General features: G+C 37.6%; 1 protein-coding gene across 1 annotated transcript; it reads left to right on the top strand.

Annotated features, from left to right (window-relative positions):
• Positions 1–428: 428 nt before the first annotated feature.
• On the top strand, positions 429–17,604 carry TMA16 (translation machinery associated 16 homolog (S. cerevisiae); the record flags this gene model as incomplete). Its single annotated transcript, XM_009875830.1, has 6 exons — positions 429–541; positions 6,246–6,283; positions 7,709–7,793; positions 8,663–8,811; positions 15,970–16,012; positions 17,362–17,604. Coding segments are annotated over 6 exons (567 nt in total), but the record flags the coding sequence as incomplete, so codon positions are not given.
• Positions 17,605–18,899: the final 1,295 nt, after the last annotated feature.

The following is an 18,899-nucleotide window of genomic DNA, read 5'->3' as shown; positions in this document are numbered from 1 at the left end:
ATAGTTGTTGTGTTATACGAATTATGTATGGCCTTTGCCAGAAACCCAGGTGTGGCAATCGGATAGCGTCTCAAATGGGAACTTGTACAGTGAACGTACAGAAAGGTAATCTCAGTTTTGTACCTGTGGGGTTCTAAAATATGGCAATTTTGACAGTAGTCACCCTGTAAGTTAGTTGTGTTCTTTTTACAGCATTTTCTGTACTTCAGAAGTTTTGTTACAGCATGTACTATGTTCAGATAGTTTTGTTTGTTACTGAGGTGGGTAAGATCTAACTGGTGGAACTGATAAGCTGCTACTCTAAGTTAAGGGCTTTCTGAGATACTGATGCATGACTTTCTAAGTCTTTGCTGTAATGTGTGCTCCTGTCTTACTTTTGATGTTTTACTTAACTTCAATAGTATATAGCATCTTTGATTTCTTTTCAGCCAAAGTTGCGAAAAACCCAAGGAGGGAAGCAAGAGAAGAAAGTTATCCACCCTTACAGCAGAAAAGCTGCGCAGCTTGCGAGGGAAGCACACAAACAGGAAAAGAAGGAAAAGTAAGCTGACTGTGCAGCATCTATATGCAGACCAAAGGGTAGCACCACAGTAGATACATTGTGTTTTGGGCGGGAGGGTGGTGATGGAAGGGGACTGTTATGTTGATAGAACCGTAAGATAAAAGAAGGACCTGTATGACTCAGTACTGCTGGTTTACATTAATGAAATCAGCTTACAGAAAGTAAGTAGTTTTGATACTTGGTTTTTGGTCTTGTCTTTACAAGTTAAGATTCTCCTTATTGATTTTTTTATAGTTTGAATGGTGTTATGGTAGTGAGTTCATGTTCACCTAGTTTGGTTTTACTCTGGGATCTAATAAGTATCCTCATTAGGGTCTAGCTGCTTCTGCTGAAGTGCTGAGTTCCTAGAAAAGAAAACCAAGAGGGCTTCCTGCAGAAGCTGAATAAAGCTGAATAGTTAACTCCTCTTTGGTGATTTCGTACTGTTTGGCTTTATGCTTTTAAATTTTACTTCCCTGTTTCACAGAGGGAAAAGATAGCTGGAGAAGACCAGCCGTTAGTCTCCATTCAGGCTGCTAGCTGATGTGCTATGATTGTCTGTTTAGAAAGTTATTAAAGTAAATTTAAAGCATTTTCCCTTAAAATATACAAGTATCTGGATGGACCATGTGAGCTGAGCATGTGTCTAAAGGTGTTAAATTGGGAACTCCTGGTACAGTTAATATATTTTTCGGAGACTGTGCAATTTTGTGATTGGGGTTGGATGTACAACCTTATCTGCAGCAAAGCTGTGAGGTTGTTCTAACTAGAAAGGGCCTCTTTGCAAGCACAGATCTGTCATGTAGCACAGCTGCTGTAGGAATTTCTAAGTGTCACGTGTTGAGGCTTGGGCTGTTTCTTAATGTGCAAGAAGTTTTTCCTCCTGCTACATGTTTTGTCTCTGTTCTCTTACATACTGTTTGTAAGTAATTTTTTATTGTAGGTTATTTTCCTAGTGCTAAATTGACTACCTTGTCCCTTAACTCCCACAAAAGAAAATGGAAACATACTTGATCCTTAGCGCTTGCATCTCTGACTTTGCCATCAAGAAAAACATGCATAAGAAAACTTACTGAGTGGAGTGATTTACTGATCATTCATAATGACGTGGCACAAATCATGTGACTGTGTGTAGAATTATACTGATACAGATGCCTGTGCTGATGTTTCTTGTTATTTTTGGTTTCTGTTGCAATGGCAAGAAGTTGAACTCCCACTGAAATAGTATTCTCCCGTGTAATTGCTCTTTAATTACTTTCCTTCATGGAGGTATTTTAAGGTATATGTTAGAGATTGCACAGGGTAATCTGTTGATGGTAAGAAAGTACCAAATGCATCATTCATTTCTCTGCTTACTGCATTAATATTTCAGTAATTAGGTCATCCTTTCCATGAAAAGCAATGAAAAGGCACTGGCTTTTTCCTGACTAGACTTTGTTACCAAGGCCACTAGATTTGGCAAGTCATAGTATGTAAGTGACATTGCTTAATCCTAACATGGGTGCTTTTTTTGCTGAACAGCTGAGAAGTTTATTGCTTAAAGGATATTCAGAGCAGTGTCAGGGTATCTTGGGCTACTGGAGCTGCTTCTGTGACAACAGATTCTTAGTCCATTGCTAACATTGCCAGGTGAAGTCTACAGAGCAAAATATGGAATCAGAATTGTTTTAGGAACCAAAGGCCACAAGTGCACTGATAGTAAGCAGTTATAACACACCTCATCCTTATTTGTGTGATGATCTTAACCCTTAAGTCTGATTTTTTAAAAAAAAAAAAAAAAAGTTCTGGGTCCCCCAGTAGTAGATAAAAAAATAAGTTCTCTGATATATTGGAAATTTCCTTTCAGCAGTTATCACCAAATGTATTACTTTCAAGACTTGCCCATCTGAGAGTTGGTTCTAATGCCTTGTCCTTATTGTGTAGATTTCTGTTTGTGCTTGCCAGAGTAGGTTGTCTCATAGCTCAGCACATGACGATACCAGCCTTTTATCTGCCCTTGCCTTCATGGTTGTAGTTTTACAGAAGATGCTCCAGTTAATACATCATGGAACGCAGCTCTCAGTTCAACCACGTTAATTTTTTCTTTATTTTTTTTTTAAACTGCACCAATAATTGCAGCACTAAAAATATGGGTTTGTTGGGTTGAACAGCAGTTAGCTTCTCCATGCTAGAGAAAGTTACTCAAGGGTGAATTGAGGGTATAGAATCATAGAATGGCATAGGCTGGAAGGGACCTTAGAGATCATCTAGGGAGTTTACTTCCTGTGCTTTGCAAGTAACACCTTGTCTTGACTACCAGTATGTGAACAGTTGATGTAGCATTTTCCTTCCATCTCCTAGCACCTGTTGCCACTGGGTGTGGCTGAAGACAGCTAAATGCTCCTCGTGTTTTATTTGGGCTACAGCAGTTTCCCTTGTGCACAATGACAGGTTAATCCTCTCTGAAAGATTTTTTTTGGAGGATTTAAGTTTAGTTCAACTGCTTTTGCTAACGCATATAAGTCTACCATGTTATTTCAGCCTTTCTTTATAAAGATATTTGGAACTTTATAAATTAAGTTTTTAATCTGTTTAGGGGACAGTGGTCTTTACAGAAGTATGGTTAGCCTTCTTTTGTTCTGAAGTGTGGGAAAAGGAACTAGTCGTGGCAACAGAATCCTTCCAAGTGAAACAAGCAGACTGACTTTTGGTATGTGTCGTGGATTACCTGAGGGAAAAAGCACCATTTTATGAAAAACAAATATTGGCAGTCAAGCAAGCTAATAAAAGGTGAGCTTCAAGCAGCTTAATGATAGAGTAGGTGGTTTTTCCTGAATTCTTATGGGGAATCAATGATGCCTAATGCCTTCACCAAGCAAAAGTGCTTAATAGGGAGCAACTCTAAGATGAAAGGATATAGATTACTGTCCTTCCCCTTAGGCTTTTAGGATGTTGATGGTTAAGCTTTTTAGGCCTCACACAGCAGAGATGCTCCGTAGAGAGAAGCTCAGTTTAAGATTACACAGTGTAGGTTGCCACCTGTTTCTTCAGGCTCTCTTTCTTGATTTCTGCCTTTTCTTTTCTAAGCCCCCCTACTGGTTCAAGTGTGAGGCCTCTAGGCTAGTGGTAAAGGATGTAACTCTGCCTTTCGGATAGGGAAACAGTTCCACCAAAAGTCTTGTGTTAGTATGGACTGCCCAAAGTGTGTTGTGATAGCAGAGTGATCTATTTGTAGTAAAGATTTCTGTATCTTGCGGTTCTGGGTCCTAAACCAATAACTAGATCTCACTAGCCCTGAAACAGGAGACAAGGAAATATGTCCCGTCAACCATGATTCTTTTTTCTTAATGAAAGAGCTTAACTTAGTTCTCAGAGCCATAGGTGGCATTTGTATGTGTGAATATTAGGGGGAAAAATACTGAAATGGTAACCAAATTTGGCAAATATTTATTCATTGTTAGTGTTATAGTAGAACAGTTGAAGACAGTACCTGAGATAAAGACATGCTGATGGAGCATGAGGGCTTTAACCTTCTAAATACCTAGGAAACATTAAGAAAACCACTAATCATCTTTATCAATAATCAGTGCCTAAGCAGGTGATTTTTGGGAGGCAGGAGGAGGAGAAAATCATTAAAAAGCAAAAGCCTGCCACAAGATTTCATCCCTCACCCTTGAGCAAAAGAGGTTACTTGTGGAAGACGAGAAGAACTTTCTTTGACTTACCTTACTCGATTAGCCTCCCGACTAATGCTGTTGTCTTCTAGCACTTGCTGAGGTGAGGTTTTTACGAAAAACACGATAAGACAACATTTGATGCTGTCATTCATTATTTATAATACTGAAGCAAGTTGTGTACACCTAGAGACAGAAGGTTTTTCTTCCAGAAAAAAATCCTTGTTATATGCTTCATTGCCTTGATGAATAAAGGGTCTAGCAATGCGTACAGGTGGTAATTTGTAGTGTTTTAAGGCATAGATACTTGACATGATTTATGATTCTAAACAGGCAGCTTTTCTAGATGGCATCGTAGTTTTCTCCATGGCAACCCTTTGCAGACGTGCTCAGCTGGCTGCGTTGCCCTGCAAGGTTCACAGTAGGGACTGCTCGTGTGGAGTTCCACTGCGTGGAATAGGTGTCCTTTCCTTCATCACTTACCTTTCAGAACACCTTGCTGTCATACCTACCGCAGTTTTTATTGAAGTTGTCTTCTACAGCCAAGTTTTAAAGCTGACTTCCAGTCTAACTCCTTTTTCCTTTCTTTTTCACATAGTCTCATCCAGGTCTGTCCTTTAACCCACAGGAACAGAGTAATTTTACTTTAAACACTAAAAGCTTTTAATTAATCGACCAGCTTGGTGGGTTTTTGACAGGTATGATAAAACTCAAACCCTTTGCATTAAGAGTGCTTATCCCAGATGCTGGAGTATCTATAGAAGTAAAAAGGCTTTTCTTGAATGCCTTAGTGGAATTCTTAGCAGCGCACACATGCTGTGCATTTGCTTTTATGTGGCTTTTAGAAGGTCTTCAGAGGATGAAATGCTTCTTGAAAAAGCTAATATTTATTTTAATAATGTACATTTGTGGCCAAGTGCCACAAGTATGTTTGGCTCTAGAAAGTAGGGATGATTCTTTTGATTCGAATTTTTGTGACAGATGACAGACTTCATGCTTTGAGTTACTTTAGCTAACTCTAAAATGCTCATTAAATCCTATAGTCAAAAGAATGTGTAGTACAAGTACAAAAAAGTACAAGGAATTTAATGAAGGAGCACATTAGCTTTGGACTGTGTTGAATTTTGGCATTAGTGCTCTTTGTCAATGGTATCCTGTATGGTTTTCTTTGTCTTTTATCAGTTTTCTTACTAAATAATAATAATAAAAAAGTCAATTTTATTGGAAGTCCTTGGAAATATACACTGAACTTGCATGGCTAAGATTTTTTTTTCCAGTGACTAATTTCATACTTATGGCAACAGTATGTTATTTTTCTTTCTGGAAATAAAATGACATTCAGCAGCATTCATTGCTGCAGACTGAATTTGAGCACCTCAGGACAGAAAATGCATGAGGCACTGTATTACCTGTTAGGAAACTTATGTTTTCTGAGAACTACTCAGTAGGACAGGAATTAATTCCAAACTGAATTGTGTACACATGCCACAGAATGCAGAATGTTTGAAGTATCCTGCCAGAGGTTGAGGTGGAGTTAAAAATACTTCAAGATTGATTTTTTTTTTTTCCATGATTTTTTTAGAAAGTTACTAGTTTTTTTCCTTAATACATTAACTTTTACTGTTCACTAAACACAAACTTTAATCATTACAAGTTTATTTGATAGTAGAATGGTATTTTTCACATTGTATGCTTGGTTTGCAAGGATGCAGTGCAGTGAAATCTTTTGTTCTAGAAATTCTTAGTGAAATTATTACAGTGCAGGTCTTGCTAGAAGATCCTTTTGCTGTGCTCTGAGAAAAGTTTTGCGTCCTAAGTTTTCCAATAACTGTGTAACTTAATAGGTAAACTGGACAAATTTGAGATAGAAGTTTTACCGAAAAGTATATATTTTTTTTTTTAAATAAAGCAGAATAACATTTACATAGTTCTGGATTTCTAATTGAAATTTTACCTTGAGTTTCATTGTGACTCCAGAAAAAAGAAAACAAGTGAAGGTGGTTATTTGCACGGTGCTCATTCCTGGCTAACATACCTGTTTTCTCTGCTAGGTTGAAGACTGACAAAGCTTTGCGTTTGAGTATCATTGGTGAGCGGAAACTTTTATTACTCAAATACAGTATTCAGCTTTTTAGCATAGCTTTTAAAGTTTTGCCAACTTTATAAATACTTCCGTTAGAGTTTCTTTCTCTATAATCTGACTCTAATCTTAAAATAGACTTTGTTGAAATGCTAAAATACCTGACACGTTTGCTCAAGTAGAAGACCTTGTAGCAGCCTTCCAGTACCTGAAGAGGGTCTGCAAGAGAACTGAGGAGGGGCTGTTTACAAGGGCCTGTAGTGATAGGACAAGGGGCAACAGTTTTAAACTAGAGCAGAGGGTAGATTTAGGCTGGTTGTAAGGAAGAATTTTTTTACAATCCGGGTGGTGAAACACAGGAACAGGTTGCCCAGAGAGGTGATAGAAGCCCCATCCCTGGAAACACTCAAGGTCAGGCTTGATGGGGCTCTGAGCAACCTGCTCTAGTTAAACGTGTCCCTGCTCACTGCAAGGGCATTGAGCTAGATGGCCTTTAAAGATCTCTTCAATCCCAAAACATTCTGTGATTCTGTATACAGGATTGAATTTGGGGCTGAGTATTCTGCTCTGGCAGAGTGCTTGGACTAGGTAATCTTTCAAGGTCCCTTCAAACGCCTAACATTCTGTGATTCTATAATAGCCTAATCTTTAGTCAATTGTACATGACAAGAGGACAGTGCAGACCAAATGTCTGTTTTATACATGGATTTATTGTACTTGTCTCTGTGCTATTTTAAATTGCTTGTAGAAGAGGAAGATTATATAGGTTAGCAGACACAATTGTGTTAGCAAATAAATTCAAAGCTTTGAGATGCAACCAGGAATATTTTTCTCTTACATATGATTGACACTGCATCTTTTCAATTTAATCTGTTTTAAAATTGTAGTAATCGGAACTCTTCCTCAGCCATTGTGTTGTGTTTTTTACATTTTTTTTTATCCCCTTGGGACCTTCCTAAGTTTCCCTCTTAAGCTATTGATTCAGCGATATTTTAAATTTCATAGAATCATAGAATGGCCTAGGCTGGAAGGGACCTTAGAGATCATCTAGTCCGGCCTCCCTGTCATGGGCAGGGACGCCACCTCTCAACTAGACCAGGCAACACATGGGGACTGAGCGGGAATCGAACCCACGACCTCGGTGTTGGTCTTTGTTGCCAGGACCGCGCTCAAACCACTGAGCTAACCGCCCCCCCAGTAAAACAAAGTGTAATGTCTTTTTTTCTCTAAGGAAGATACAAAATAGATCTGAAATGCTGTGAGGATGTTTCTTTTACATGTGCCTTCATACCTGGTACACATAATATCAGTGAGTCTATGCTGCCATTCAGAATCTTAAAAATGTGCGGGATATTTCAAAAATTTTGAAGAACTTTAATCTTTGTTGCTGCTACAGTGATGGTGTAATTATTAATGATAAGTTTGTTCTTGTAGGAGAAAAATTGCAATGGTTTCAAAGTCACCTTGACCCCAGTAAAATTGAATACACAAAGAAGGAAGCTGGTGAACTAATCGAAAAGTAAGACTGGTGTTAAAAACGGGATTGAAAAGCTTGATTTGTCTTTTAACATAACGTTCTTAATTAAGATCTGTAAAGAGGTGATAGGTGACTTGGAGGAGGACTTTTTATATATTTCTTTTAATAATATCAAGTAGTTGATTTTGTTGTGATTGAAGTTAATTATATATTGAAAGATGTAAATATTCACACAAGTTACTGAAGTAAACTGTCTTGTTTGCTGTTTTAACTGTATCTCTGCTTTCATAGTGTGCGGAGGACTCTAAATGGCTTGGGACAGTAGTAGTATATGTGTATTTTTACACAGGTGTACTAGATCAGTTTCCTTTCAGAAGCTTTGATATATTTCCTACACTGTTCATGGAACCTGTAAACTGCTAATCAATGCCAGGGATATTGTAAAGGCAATAAAAGCTGATTTTTTGCATTTGGCTTGGGTGTTTGTGAGAGAATGTAGAACACGTGCCAAAGAAGAACTTTACTTTAAAAATTATGATTGAAGTGCTGAAATTCAGCAATTAAAAGTTTAGGAATACTCAGGTTTAACTCTGGTCTTCCACAGCAGGTGAATTATAATAATGTAGGAGCTTTGTTTTATGCAAACGTAGTTTTTTGGGGTTGTTTTTGTTTTGAAAAAAAGGACAAATAAAAATAACCTACTCTTTTGGAAGCTGCAGGTGATTCAAATGGAGTTCTAAATGGAGCTTCCACTTGAAGATTAAATTAATAGTTCAAATCTAATAAACATCTCTAATTTAGAAAACATACAATTAGTAAAAGAACTTTTTAGATTATCAAAGTAATCTTGTTTTGCAAAAGTTTTGCCTGACTGCATCTAGCATAAAATATATACATTTTCTTTCTTTCAGTTACATGTGTCGATTCAATGCTGAATTGGAGCAGATTGAATTACAAAACAGCATTAAAGGTAGACAAGGAAGGCAGCACGGCTCACGAGAAACTGTCATCAAGCAGACCATAGAGCGTGAAAGGCAACTCTATGAAGGTTATGGAATGGGTACGTGAAAGCACTAGAAATAGTTCTATGGTCCCACCTTCTCCTCTCCTCACAAGGCTAGAATCATAATGAAATTTCTAGGCATTATCTTTGTTTTTCTCTTTAAAAGAATTAACTAACTGCCAGGTATTTATACCTCACAGAGGAGTTTTGGAGGAGGGGCAGGGTGAAGTAAAGGAGAGAAAAGATGGTGGAGATCTCACTCATATATTTCCTCTTTACTGCTTTGCTTGTTTGTGCATATTTGCTAGTACAGCCTCTTCAATGCAGGCATATATAATATATTTTTGAAAATAAAATGAGGTTTAATGCATCTGTTTCAAATAGAAATTCCGTTCACCAGCTTGCTTGGACCTTTGTTGTATACAAGGTATTTTTAATCTTAAAAGGACGTTCCAGCAGGTGTGCATGTTTTAACATGCAATGACATGAGGACTTTATTAGCTTATGTGCGGAATAGCCAGCATGACTTTCTCTACAAATTAATTGTGTTTTAGATGTCCTTTGATATTCTGGACTTGTTGTGCCAATGACATCTTTATAGACAACTTTCTCTAACATTCTTTTGATAATACATAAACCTACTGTTAGGGAGAAAACTGGCTTGACTTGCCCCCTTCCACTGAGGTGAACCAGTGATGTGAGGGACTTCAGCAAATTCCAGTATCATGAGAGAGTGGACTTTAGAGTTCATGAACTTGAAGAGCACCAAAGCATCTGATCTCGTGGGCGTGAAACATCTTCAGAAAGAGACCATTCGTACCACTAGGGTTGAGATGTATTTTATGTGGGAGAATGATTACAGCATTTCTGGAGTTTTCCTATTAAAATGTAGGTATTATGGGAAGAAATCCTGGGCTATTCTGACACATCTACCCTACAGGCTCTATTCCACAGGTGTAAATGATAACCTACAAGAGGAACAACACATTTTTCCTCTTGTTCTTAAGTGTGTGAGTTATTCTCTATTCTTTGACTTACTGGAGATGGTCGTGGAGGGATTAAAAGCGCTCTGTGTGTGTGAAGACACGAACAATTAACTTCTTAATCATAAACCCACAAAAACTTCAGAGATCTAAAATAAAAAATTCTATACATAAGAACTTAGTTGAAAGCAGTTGTGAGGTTTGTAAACATTCACCTTGGCCATTATCACAAGTTTGAGTAAAATCGTAATGCTAGATATTCTCGTTGATGTTTTTATAACCATTTATCTTTTTTTGGGGTAGCTGTCAAAGCCAGCAGATTATTTAATGAAATGTTCTGTGGAGCAGTCATGTGTGAAAGCCACAACATAAGCATTAGAGCTGAAAATTTCTTCTTCAGGTGCATGGTCATCTTTAAGAAGAAACACACTGTTTTTCAAAGTATTTTTTTGTTTTGGAACTAGGACACAGATGCAAGCTGCATGCGAGAGAGAGAAGTAAAACACTGAAAATTTGATAACTGGAACTAGGCTGGAGGGAAGCAGCAGTAATGTGAAATAAAGGAGAAAGGGATAATCAAAGTATAAAAACCAAAGAGTTATTCTGAGGAGAGTCAAGTATAAAATAGTGTAAATTATGTATTTTGCTTTAACAAGCATGTTGCAGTTCATTGAACTTGGCTTTAATGCTAAAGTATTACTGAAACACATTCAGTTCTTCTAACAGTGGCAGTATCTCATGGAAGACAAAAAAATCTGCATTGTTCCATGGCTGGGATAAAAAGCACAGCAAGGTTTGGGTTGTGTGTCATGTTCCCCTTTCCCCTCCTATTTATATTGTTCTAATAAAGAAAATGATGGGTTTAAAATGTTGCTAGTGTTACTTAGGACTTTCACAACTTGCAGTGGCAGAGGAATTCAGGAATATCTGTATGACTCCATGCGTAATCTTTGCTTTCTTGGAAATGAGGGGAAAAAACACATGGGAAAATAGATACGATGACTGTCATCAAATAGACAATTTGTAGAAAGTCTCCTTTTTGGTTTTGCTTTTAAATTTTAGTTCTTCCTTTTTTCCTTACTGCAGTATGCTGACAGAAAATAACGATCGGAGTAGGTAGATGGAAAGATGTCAAATGCACAAGCACAGCATAAAAATAGAGAAGAATACAGGATTATTCCAGGCAAAATTTGAGGTGATTATAGTATTAGTAAGTAAAGCATTCAGAGAGCATGGTGCAACTTCAGATACTAAATACAGTCTCAAATTATTCATTATTTGTTACCACAGCTGCTGCAGGTTTGACTCTCTGTCTAGCATGGTATTCATTCAGAGAAAATAGTTGCCGCTAAATACTGTAATTAGAGATTGGGGATAAATGGAAATTAGCTGAAAATTGTGCTTTTATGCTCTAGCTCATTATTATCCCTAGAAGCTGTAGTGAATGAAGCTTTTAAAAATGACTTAGTATTTGTTGTGGTTTCCCGCCCCCCCTTATTGAACTCTGTTATTTCTAGTGTGCATGTGCATTTGCCGTGAAGAGACTACGTGATGTGAATCGTTTACGTTTAGGAAGGTCTCCTAAAATTTGGTGCCCTATCTATCCATCTCAGATACATGTCAATGAAAAATGAATTGCTCTTTATTGGCTGTTTACAGAAGTGGTACATATCCAAAAGCATAATAAATTTTAATCTTTTTTTAAAAAATAACCCAGTGCCTGTGCAGGGGACATTCAGTCTGTCTGTGGGGTTGCTGAGGTTTTTTTAGCAGCCTCCTGTCATTTCCTTACTCCTTAAATGTATCTACATTAATTTTACTGCAGTTTTCTTCCTGACATTGTCATTTGTGTGTGGGGGGGTTGTTTTGTTTTGCTTTAATCTGGTCTTAGATGTTTATAGCAAAGCTATTGAAGAAAAATCTAGGTATATACAGGATATGTCCTTGGAACTCAAGTGTTAGGATGCTGTCAGTTGAAAAGCATCATAATTATTTCATCTTAACATCATATGTTTTTGATAATTTGCTTCGAATTGCCTTGCATGTTTTCTCATAACTTGGAGAAAATGGCCTTTAAAGCTAGATGTACCAGTTTTATTAGTTAATTCTTGAAACTTCAGGTTATAAGGAAGTTGATTTAATTCAAATGAAAATTGTGTCATTTCCCTGTGTCTGCTAGTGTAACTACTGTATTGTTTGTTGGCTGCTGTTTTCTGTAACGATCATTTTTGAGTAACTGAATGGTTCTTTGTCTAAAGAGCATCCTTTCCTTTTTTAACTTTGGGCCCCAGTATCATCCTTTGGACTGACTTGAGTGTTTGTCTGTATGACGGTTCTAGTGGAGGTGATGTATGCACAGAGCACTGACATTTCAGTCCGTGGGGGATTTAGGTAAATCTCTTGTGCAAATCTCTGTTTGCAGAGGGAAAAGTGGTTACTGCTACGCAGAATTTTTATTAACAGCATTCTTCTAGAAGGAAACAAAACATCTCAGCAGATTGTCATGCAGCTGTGGGATATGGCTGTAGAAGCGCAGTCTCACACCAGGACTGGCTCCTCTATCCCCTTTTCTCCAGTTACGCTTTAGAAGCCCTCGCGTTCAAGCCTGCGTACAGAGGCAAGATCAGTTACACCTGCACCTCAGAAGCTTTTTTAGTTCTGATGTGTATGAGAACTTTGAAGGAATCTGGTCCAGCACTTCTCCATCCAAACAGTTGGAAAGGTGCTGACTTTCTGCAGGTTCTGTGTTGTAAATTAAGCTCAGTCACTTAGGGTTAAGAACTAACATCTTTGTGACAAAGTTGGAGAGCTAACATGCTGTTTGTTTTTTCTCAGAGAAAGATGGGAAAAAAAAACTGTCTACATGAAAAAAATGTTAACTTAAACTTTTCACTGCTCTTCTATTATAACACGTAGGCTGCTGAATACTTCGTCTTGGAAATGCCAGACAATACCTGCTCCCTAAAATACTGTCTTAATTTCTTTTCCACTACTCCTTTGCCATATTTCTCTGTCTCCCACTTTTTCTGTCTTTAGTTCAGAAAAGCATGCTCCCGTGACTTATTTCTAAAGCAAACTAAGAAATTCACAAGTGTAAGCAAAAACTATGACAGTGGTGCCTGCTAAGCAGATACATCTAAGACAAGTGCTACTATTCTGAAAATCATAGAATCATGGAATTGTCTGGGTTGGAGGGGACCTGAAAGATCACCTAGTTCCAACCCCCCTGCCATGGGCAGGGACATCACCCACTAGATCAGGTTGCTCAGAGCTGCATCCAGCCTGGCCTTAAAAACTTCCAGGGATGGGGCTTCCACCACCTCTCTGGGCAACCTACAGTACTACTGTGGTTTTCCACTATAATATAAAAACCATGAGTTACTGTACAGTATATAGTTGCTTTATTTCTATACACATGGGACTAGAGTTTCTAATTGGGTTCCTAGTCTGGCAGCTTTGTGACCTGTATTGTATAACGTGATGCAAAGACCTGTGTAAACATAACTTAAAATTATGCCACTGCCAAAGCAGTAAAGATCGATCCAGTGCCAAGTCTTGGTTTGTCACTGAATGTCCCCCTTTTAGACTGCCTACGTTCTTGTGACATTGGTGAGTCCTGGGTGACAGGCTATATAAAAATTAGAATATTATCTTTCTCCAAAGTCCTGTATAAATTAATAAAAGCCATTAAGTCCTTTCCAAAGAATTGAAAGGGCTTCATTGAAAGTCTTGTCATTAATCCAGGTTTGTCAGAGAATAACACTGAGGTGTTTTCTGGATCAGTGCTTTTGACAGAAGAAACAAATCCAAGACTCAGCATATTTCTGGAGCCATTGGCCCAAATTAACATGATGCCACTTCTCTCAAACTTGCTGTTTACATCAGGAAGGTCTGTCCTAGAAGTAAACTGAGTAGGCATTGTTCCTTGTAAAATTCCCGAGAGAAAGGAAGAATTTTCTTCTTGGAGGGGGCTAGGATGTTTCAGCGTTTGGTCCTGTGCTGCCAAGAGTGCAGTTTCAAGGGACTGCAAGGAAAGCAAGAGGGACCGTGACTTTGTTTCAATGCATAGTTGGGCCCTGTCTGTCATCGATGTTTATCAGAACCAAGGAATCGGCAGCAGAAAAAGGATTAGGTAAAGGTTTCTTTGCCTTGCTCAGCTGTGAGCAGTATCACCATGTCTAATTATCAAGAACCAGGCTACAGAAAACAGTGTAATTGTTACCAAAGCATTTTGCATGTATTACTGTTCTTTACTTGGTAACTTCATAACCCAGTGTGAAAGGAAGGAATACTTTTCTGAATAGTAAAGACTACAAAGATAAGTGACAGGTATAATCGTCTTTCATTCATGTAATTTATAATCCTGCATTCAGTGCATGATCTGATTTATTACCATAGGGCTTGGAAAATTTGATAGATGCACAAAGGCAGAGCTATGTGTTTAGGGTTTGCGCAAGGATCGTGTAAGAAGTTGGTGAGTTGTCACATTTTTAAGAGCTAAAATAATAAAGTAGATTTAATATGACAGAGGTAACAAGTGTCTTCCTTGTTGGGAAGCCTGCTGACTGTGAAGTATGTGCAGTTCAGAGACAGTAATGAGGTATTTTATACTGTGCAAAAATTTTAAGACTCCTAAGGCATAAATCTCTATAATTTTATAAACAAAGATGTTAAACATGGGCCACTTGCAATACTTTAGGGCTGACCAAGAGAAGAATGACAGTGACTCGAGGCAAAGCAGCATGGGCATCCAAGGTAAAATTCTGCCTGAGTTTATAAACTACACACTTAGTAGGAACGTTTTGGCTGCTCCAGGAGGAAAAAAAGAAAAAAAAAAGATTCTTTGTTCCATAGGTCTCTGTACATGATGTTTGCCTTCTATTTTACTACCAAAGGTAATAAGAATTTGTCATGAGTATATGTCACTTATTTCTGTTAGTGGGGAAGACTGAAAATTTTCAGTCATATTACAGCTATTGATGTTTGTTTCTGTTCAACTGAGAGGAACATCAGCTCCTGAGAGGAGACGGCTGCCAACAGTCTACATAAAATTACATTGCATTTACTGCAGTATTTAACGGGCATTTCAGCGACCACAGAATGCTGGTTTCACTGTATTGAGTGGTTTATAGAACAAGTTTTTAACAATGGAAACTATAATGTCTTTGGAGTGTGACTAATTGTTATCAAATAGCTGTTTCTTTGCTCTCAGGCTGTGTTATTGCGGGTGGAGGGAAGTAGCCTTATACTCCAAAGTTCAAGAATGTGTTTTATTTAAACACTGGCATCTTACTGTACTCTTTCCAGTGTATATGTTTTAACAACACACACACACTCATATGTTACTGCACTGTAAATTTTACAAAGTGCATTTGTTTGTTATGTTTTCCTGGATTATCAGAGTTACTATGCTACCACTACTGCTGACCTGTCTTGCTTGCAGTGGTGACTTAAGTGCTTTAAAAATTTTTTTTCCAAAAACATTTCAAAATCATAGAATCATAGAATGGCCTAGGATTAAATGATCTCTAAGGTCCCTTCCAGCCAACCTCCCTGTCGTGGGCAGGGACACCCCCTCTCGACTAGACAAGGAAACACATGGGGATACTTACGGGTCACTTAGTACTCATTAATTTAGAGTAAGGCCTACATATTTAGGTCAGATTTGAAACTGAGCTTTCTTACTTTAACTTTTGTGTGTTGTGTATGTTTGTAGTAAGTTCTACAAAGCAAAATTGTCATTTTATTGCATGGCTGAGTGAGTGTCTGTTAAAAAATAGCATAACCAGACCTTAATCTTGGTTGAGGATGCTAGTTATGTTTTTAAAACAAACAATAAATTAATTATTGTCCTGGTTTCTTCACTGGGCTATTTTTAAAGGGAAACTTCATTTCCTTCAAATTTTGCTATATCTCAGTTGTGTCAGTTTAGAGAAAAATGAAGCACCTTCTTTTTGTGATTTGTGAGAATTGGATTTTTTAGTAACTGGTACATTTGAATTTGAGAACAATTCACAGATATCAGTTCACGTTGTTTCCTTTAGCAGTGAGAGGTCTTTCTGTTTATATATTGGTCTAGAAACTTTCTAATATGAATCCTCATTCTCATTTTCCTGGTCTTTTACTCTCTGAAATAATGTGTTCAGCACTTTAGCTCACATTTCTGTCTTTGAAATGAGACTCCCTTGAATAATGTAGCACATTTAATAGAATTTAATTTCATTCCCATTAGAAATCCCAGACATTATGAACAGAAAGCATCTTAAATTTTTCAGGTAAGTTCTTTTTATTATCACTACTAATCTGGTTATGCAAAACAGTATTTCTGAATTTGACATGTTGTATGTCTTTTTTCTTAAAAGAATTTATGTAAAACTGACAAGGAATTTGCCATTTGAAAAAGCAGACAAGGTATTGATATTGGAATAACACTGTGTTCTTAACTGAATCGAGATTTCAGGTGGTAATTGTAGTTGTACAGCGTAGTGACCTAAGTTATTTATAGTCAGAACTTGCCACTGAGTAACTAAACCAGCACTAAGTTCTTAGTCATGTTTTCTAAGATCCAGCTGCTGTAGCACAGCAGTGTTTGTGTGTACAGACTAGTTGAAAATTGTGAGCAAATTGATGACTCGCATCCAGTTAAAAGATCTGGGAGCTGTGGAACTTGGTGCTGCCTTGGTAATGGATTGAATGAACATTCTTGCTGACAGCTCTATGAAATGAGACCCTTGAAAGGAAACAAAGAAACGTAAAAGAATTACAAATTATATACTACTGACTCCTAAGGGTGGTAAGTAGCTAGAAGTCATACTTAATAGGGTGTTGGAACAAAGCCAGAAATCTCAAAGGCGAGACAGGCCTCTGACTGCTGAGTTTATAAATACACAATTAATTTTTTGTACTGGGACATCTGATGGAAGTGATGTTGTTTTGTTACTTTGGTAGAGCAAAACCATGTGTCTCGTAATTGGAAAATGTTGCCTTTGCCCTTGAGAAAAATTATCTATGAAGTACACTTACTATAATGAAGAAAGCATTCTGTTAATTGAGTACTGGATCTGACTGGTGGTATTTAAATGAACCCTTCCTCCTTCATGCAGCCTTTTGAAATAACATACTTATGTTAATTAATGTTTGCTAACATTTTGTGTCCCCTTGAAGTGAGTCATACAAGATGTTAACAGGTACCATTAATCATAATGAAGGACTTTATCTACATGTGATACTAGCTCTGCAAATTTAGCATCAGGATGAAGAGACTCTAGTTCAAACTGCTTTTCCATTGCTTACAAGACTGGAAGTTTAGTGTGTCAAACCTAAAAGCAGGTGGCTGAAAGTAACCGAGAGTACACATAATGTGTGGCAATAAAGTGAATCATGTACTTTTTGTTCAGAATGTCAAATCTGAAAGTACTCAATTCTTCAGAGAGAAATTACAGCCGTTGTAGCATACAAAATCAGGTGAAAACATTGTTACTTACTCACACTGCAATGGGACCTACAGTATAATTTAGAAAGGCGGCCTCATGAGTTTGCATATTCTGAAGAAAAGCGAAACTAACTCTGCCATTCCTTCTTCCTATGTCTATGGGTAATTGTTTTTCATTACTTTTCCTTTAAGAGAATGGGATGGTGATCTGAAGAAACTGCCAAACATCAAGATGAAAAAGCTCTCAGCTAGGGATGCTGCCTGCAGTCACCCTGAGGTGGCAGATGTAGAACCTAAAGAAGCAGTGGATAAAGCAGAAGAAGTGGCCTAATGAGTACCAGCTGATTCAGGAGCTGAAACAGCTCAAGGGAATTTTAAGAAACCTATTTTAGTTATCACTGGAAACAAGAATAAATTCTAACTTTATTTGCAAAGACTTTGCTAGTTGCATTTTTTATGAGCTCACTCTCTGGCTATGGTAAACAGTATATTACTGGGTAAAGCTGTATATTATTGGATGTTTTTTAATATAAATAAATACTTAAAATCTGAATTGTGTCCATCGTTGTCATACCTTACCTTCTCTCTAGGATGCAGGCTCCTGAGCTGACAAAGCAATTTTAGTTTGTATCTTGAAAATCAGGCTAATTGAGTACCTCTTCCCTGGTCGCAGAGTAGTCAGAATTCAGACACCTGTTAGAAATACTTTCTGGTGGGGAATCGTTACATCTTAGCCCTTACCCAGAAAAGATATAAACAGCAGGTACTCTTCTAAACGGTAACTTTTCTCAGTTTTGTGGAGAGCAGCAACAGGCCTCATCGGCCAAAGTCCTGTGCTGCCCGACACACAGTGCTCCTGTGCCAAGCGAGCAACCTGGTGACCACGCTGCTCTTGGTGCAGCCCAGGATGCTTTTGTGTTTGTCTTAAAAATACCTGAGCTGAAGTTCAGGGTAGGCCTTTGATTTTTATTTTTTTTTTCTTTTAACTGTGTTAAATTGAGCTGTGTTGTGGAATTCAGCTTGTTCTGATTTATAAAACTCGATGTTAAACTTTGGTGAAGGTGAGAGCCAGGGTAGTTCGTCTGAACTAAAGCCCTATAAGTGTTTGTTTAGTGCTTTGAAGGATTCTGCTTTGAGGAGATTTTTGCTTGTATACACAACATCTGACAAGCTTTGAAATTGTAAAAAGAAACATTGCAGAAAAAGTCACTTTCCCATCAAATTGGATAAAATACAGAAGGAAAATGAGCAGTAAGGTAACTAGGAGGTGTCACAGTAATGATGGTATATTAGGCTGGTGAATGCTCTATTAAAGATAGTCATGCAAATTATGAAGAATGAGATGTTCTGTATTCCTTGAAACAATTCATTAATAAGGCATTATAAAACAGTAATTATTTCTTGTGTGGTTGATGTGACAGTCAATTATTTGAAGTGAATTCTTTTTTAACCTGTATTACTCACACTTGAACATGTTTACAGTTTGGACTGTGTTGAATTTGTGAATTTTCTCTCTTGAAGTCCATATATTTACTGCTTATTTAGCTGGCTTTTAAACCACCTTTTTGACCTACTGCATAAGTAATGAAGAAAGAGTAGTTTTTGTGTGAACTTTTTACATTGAATTGATGGTCTCAGCTGGAAAATAACAGCAGACTTTAATTCCAGTAGCAGTATGATTTTAAAAAAAACACAAGTATCTTTCTTGAGGCTGGTTGTATGTAGTGAAT

Source organism: Apaloderma vittatum, unplaced genomic scaffold (assembly GCF_000703405.1).
Source record: "Apaloderma vittatum isolate BGI_N311 unplaced genomic scaffold, ASM70340v1 scaffold1799, whole genome shotgun sequence".
NCBI lineage: Eukaryota > Metazoa > Chordata > Aves > Trogoniformes > Trogonidae > Apaloderma > Apaloderma vittatum.
Note: the sequence above shows the minus strand (reverse complement) of the source record. Positions and strands in the feature narration are given on the sequence as shown.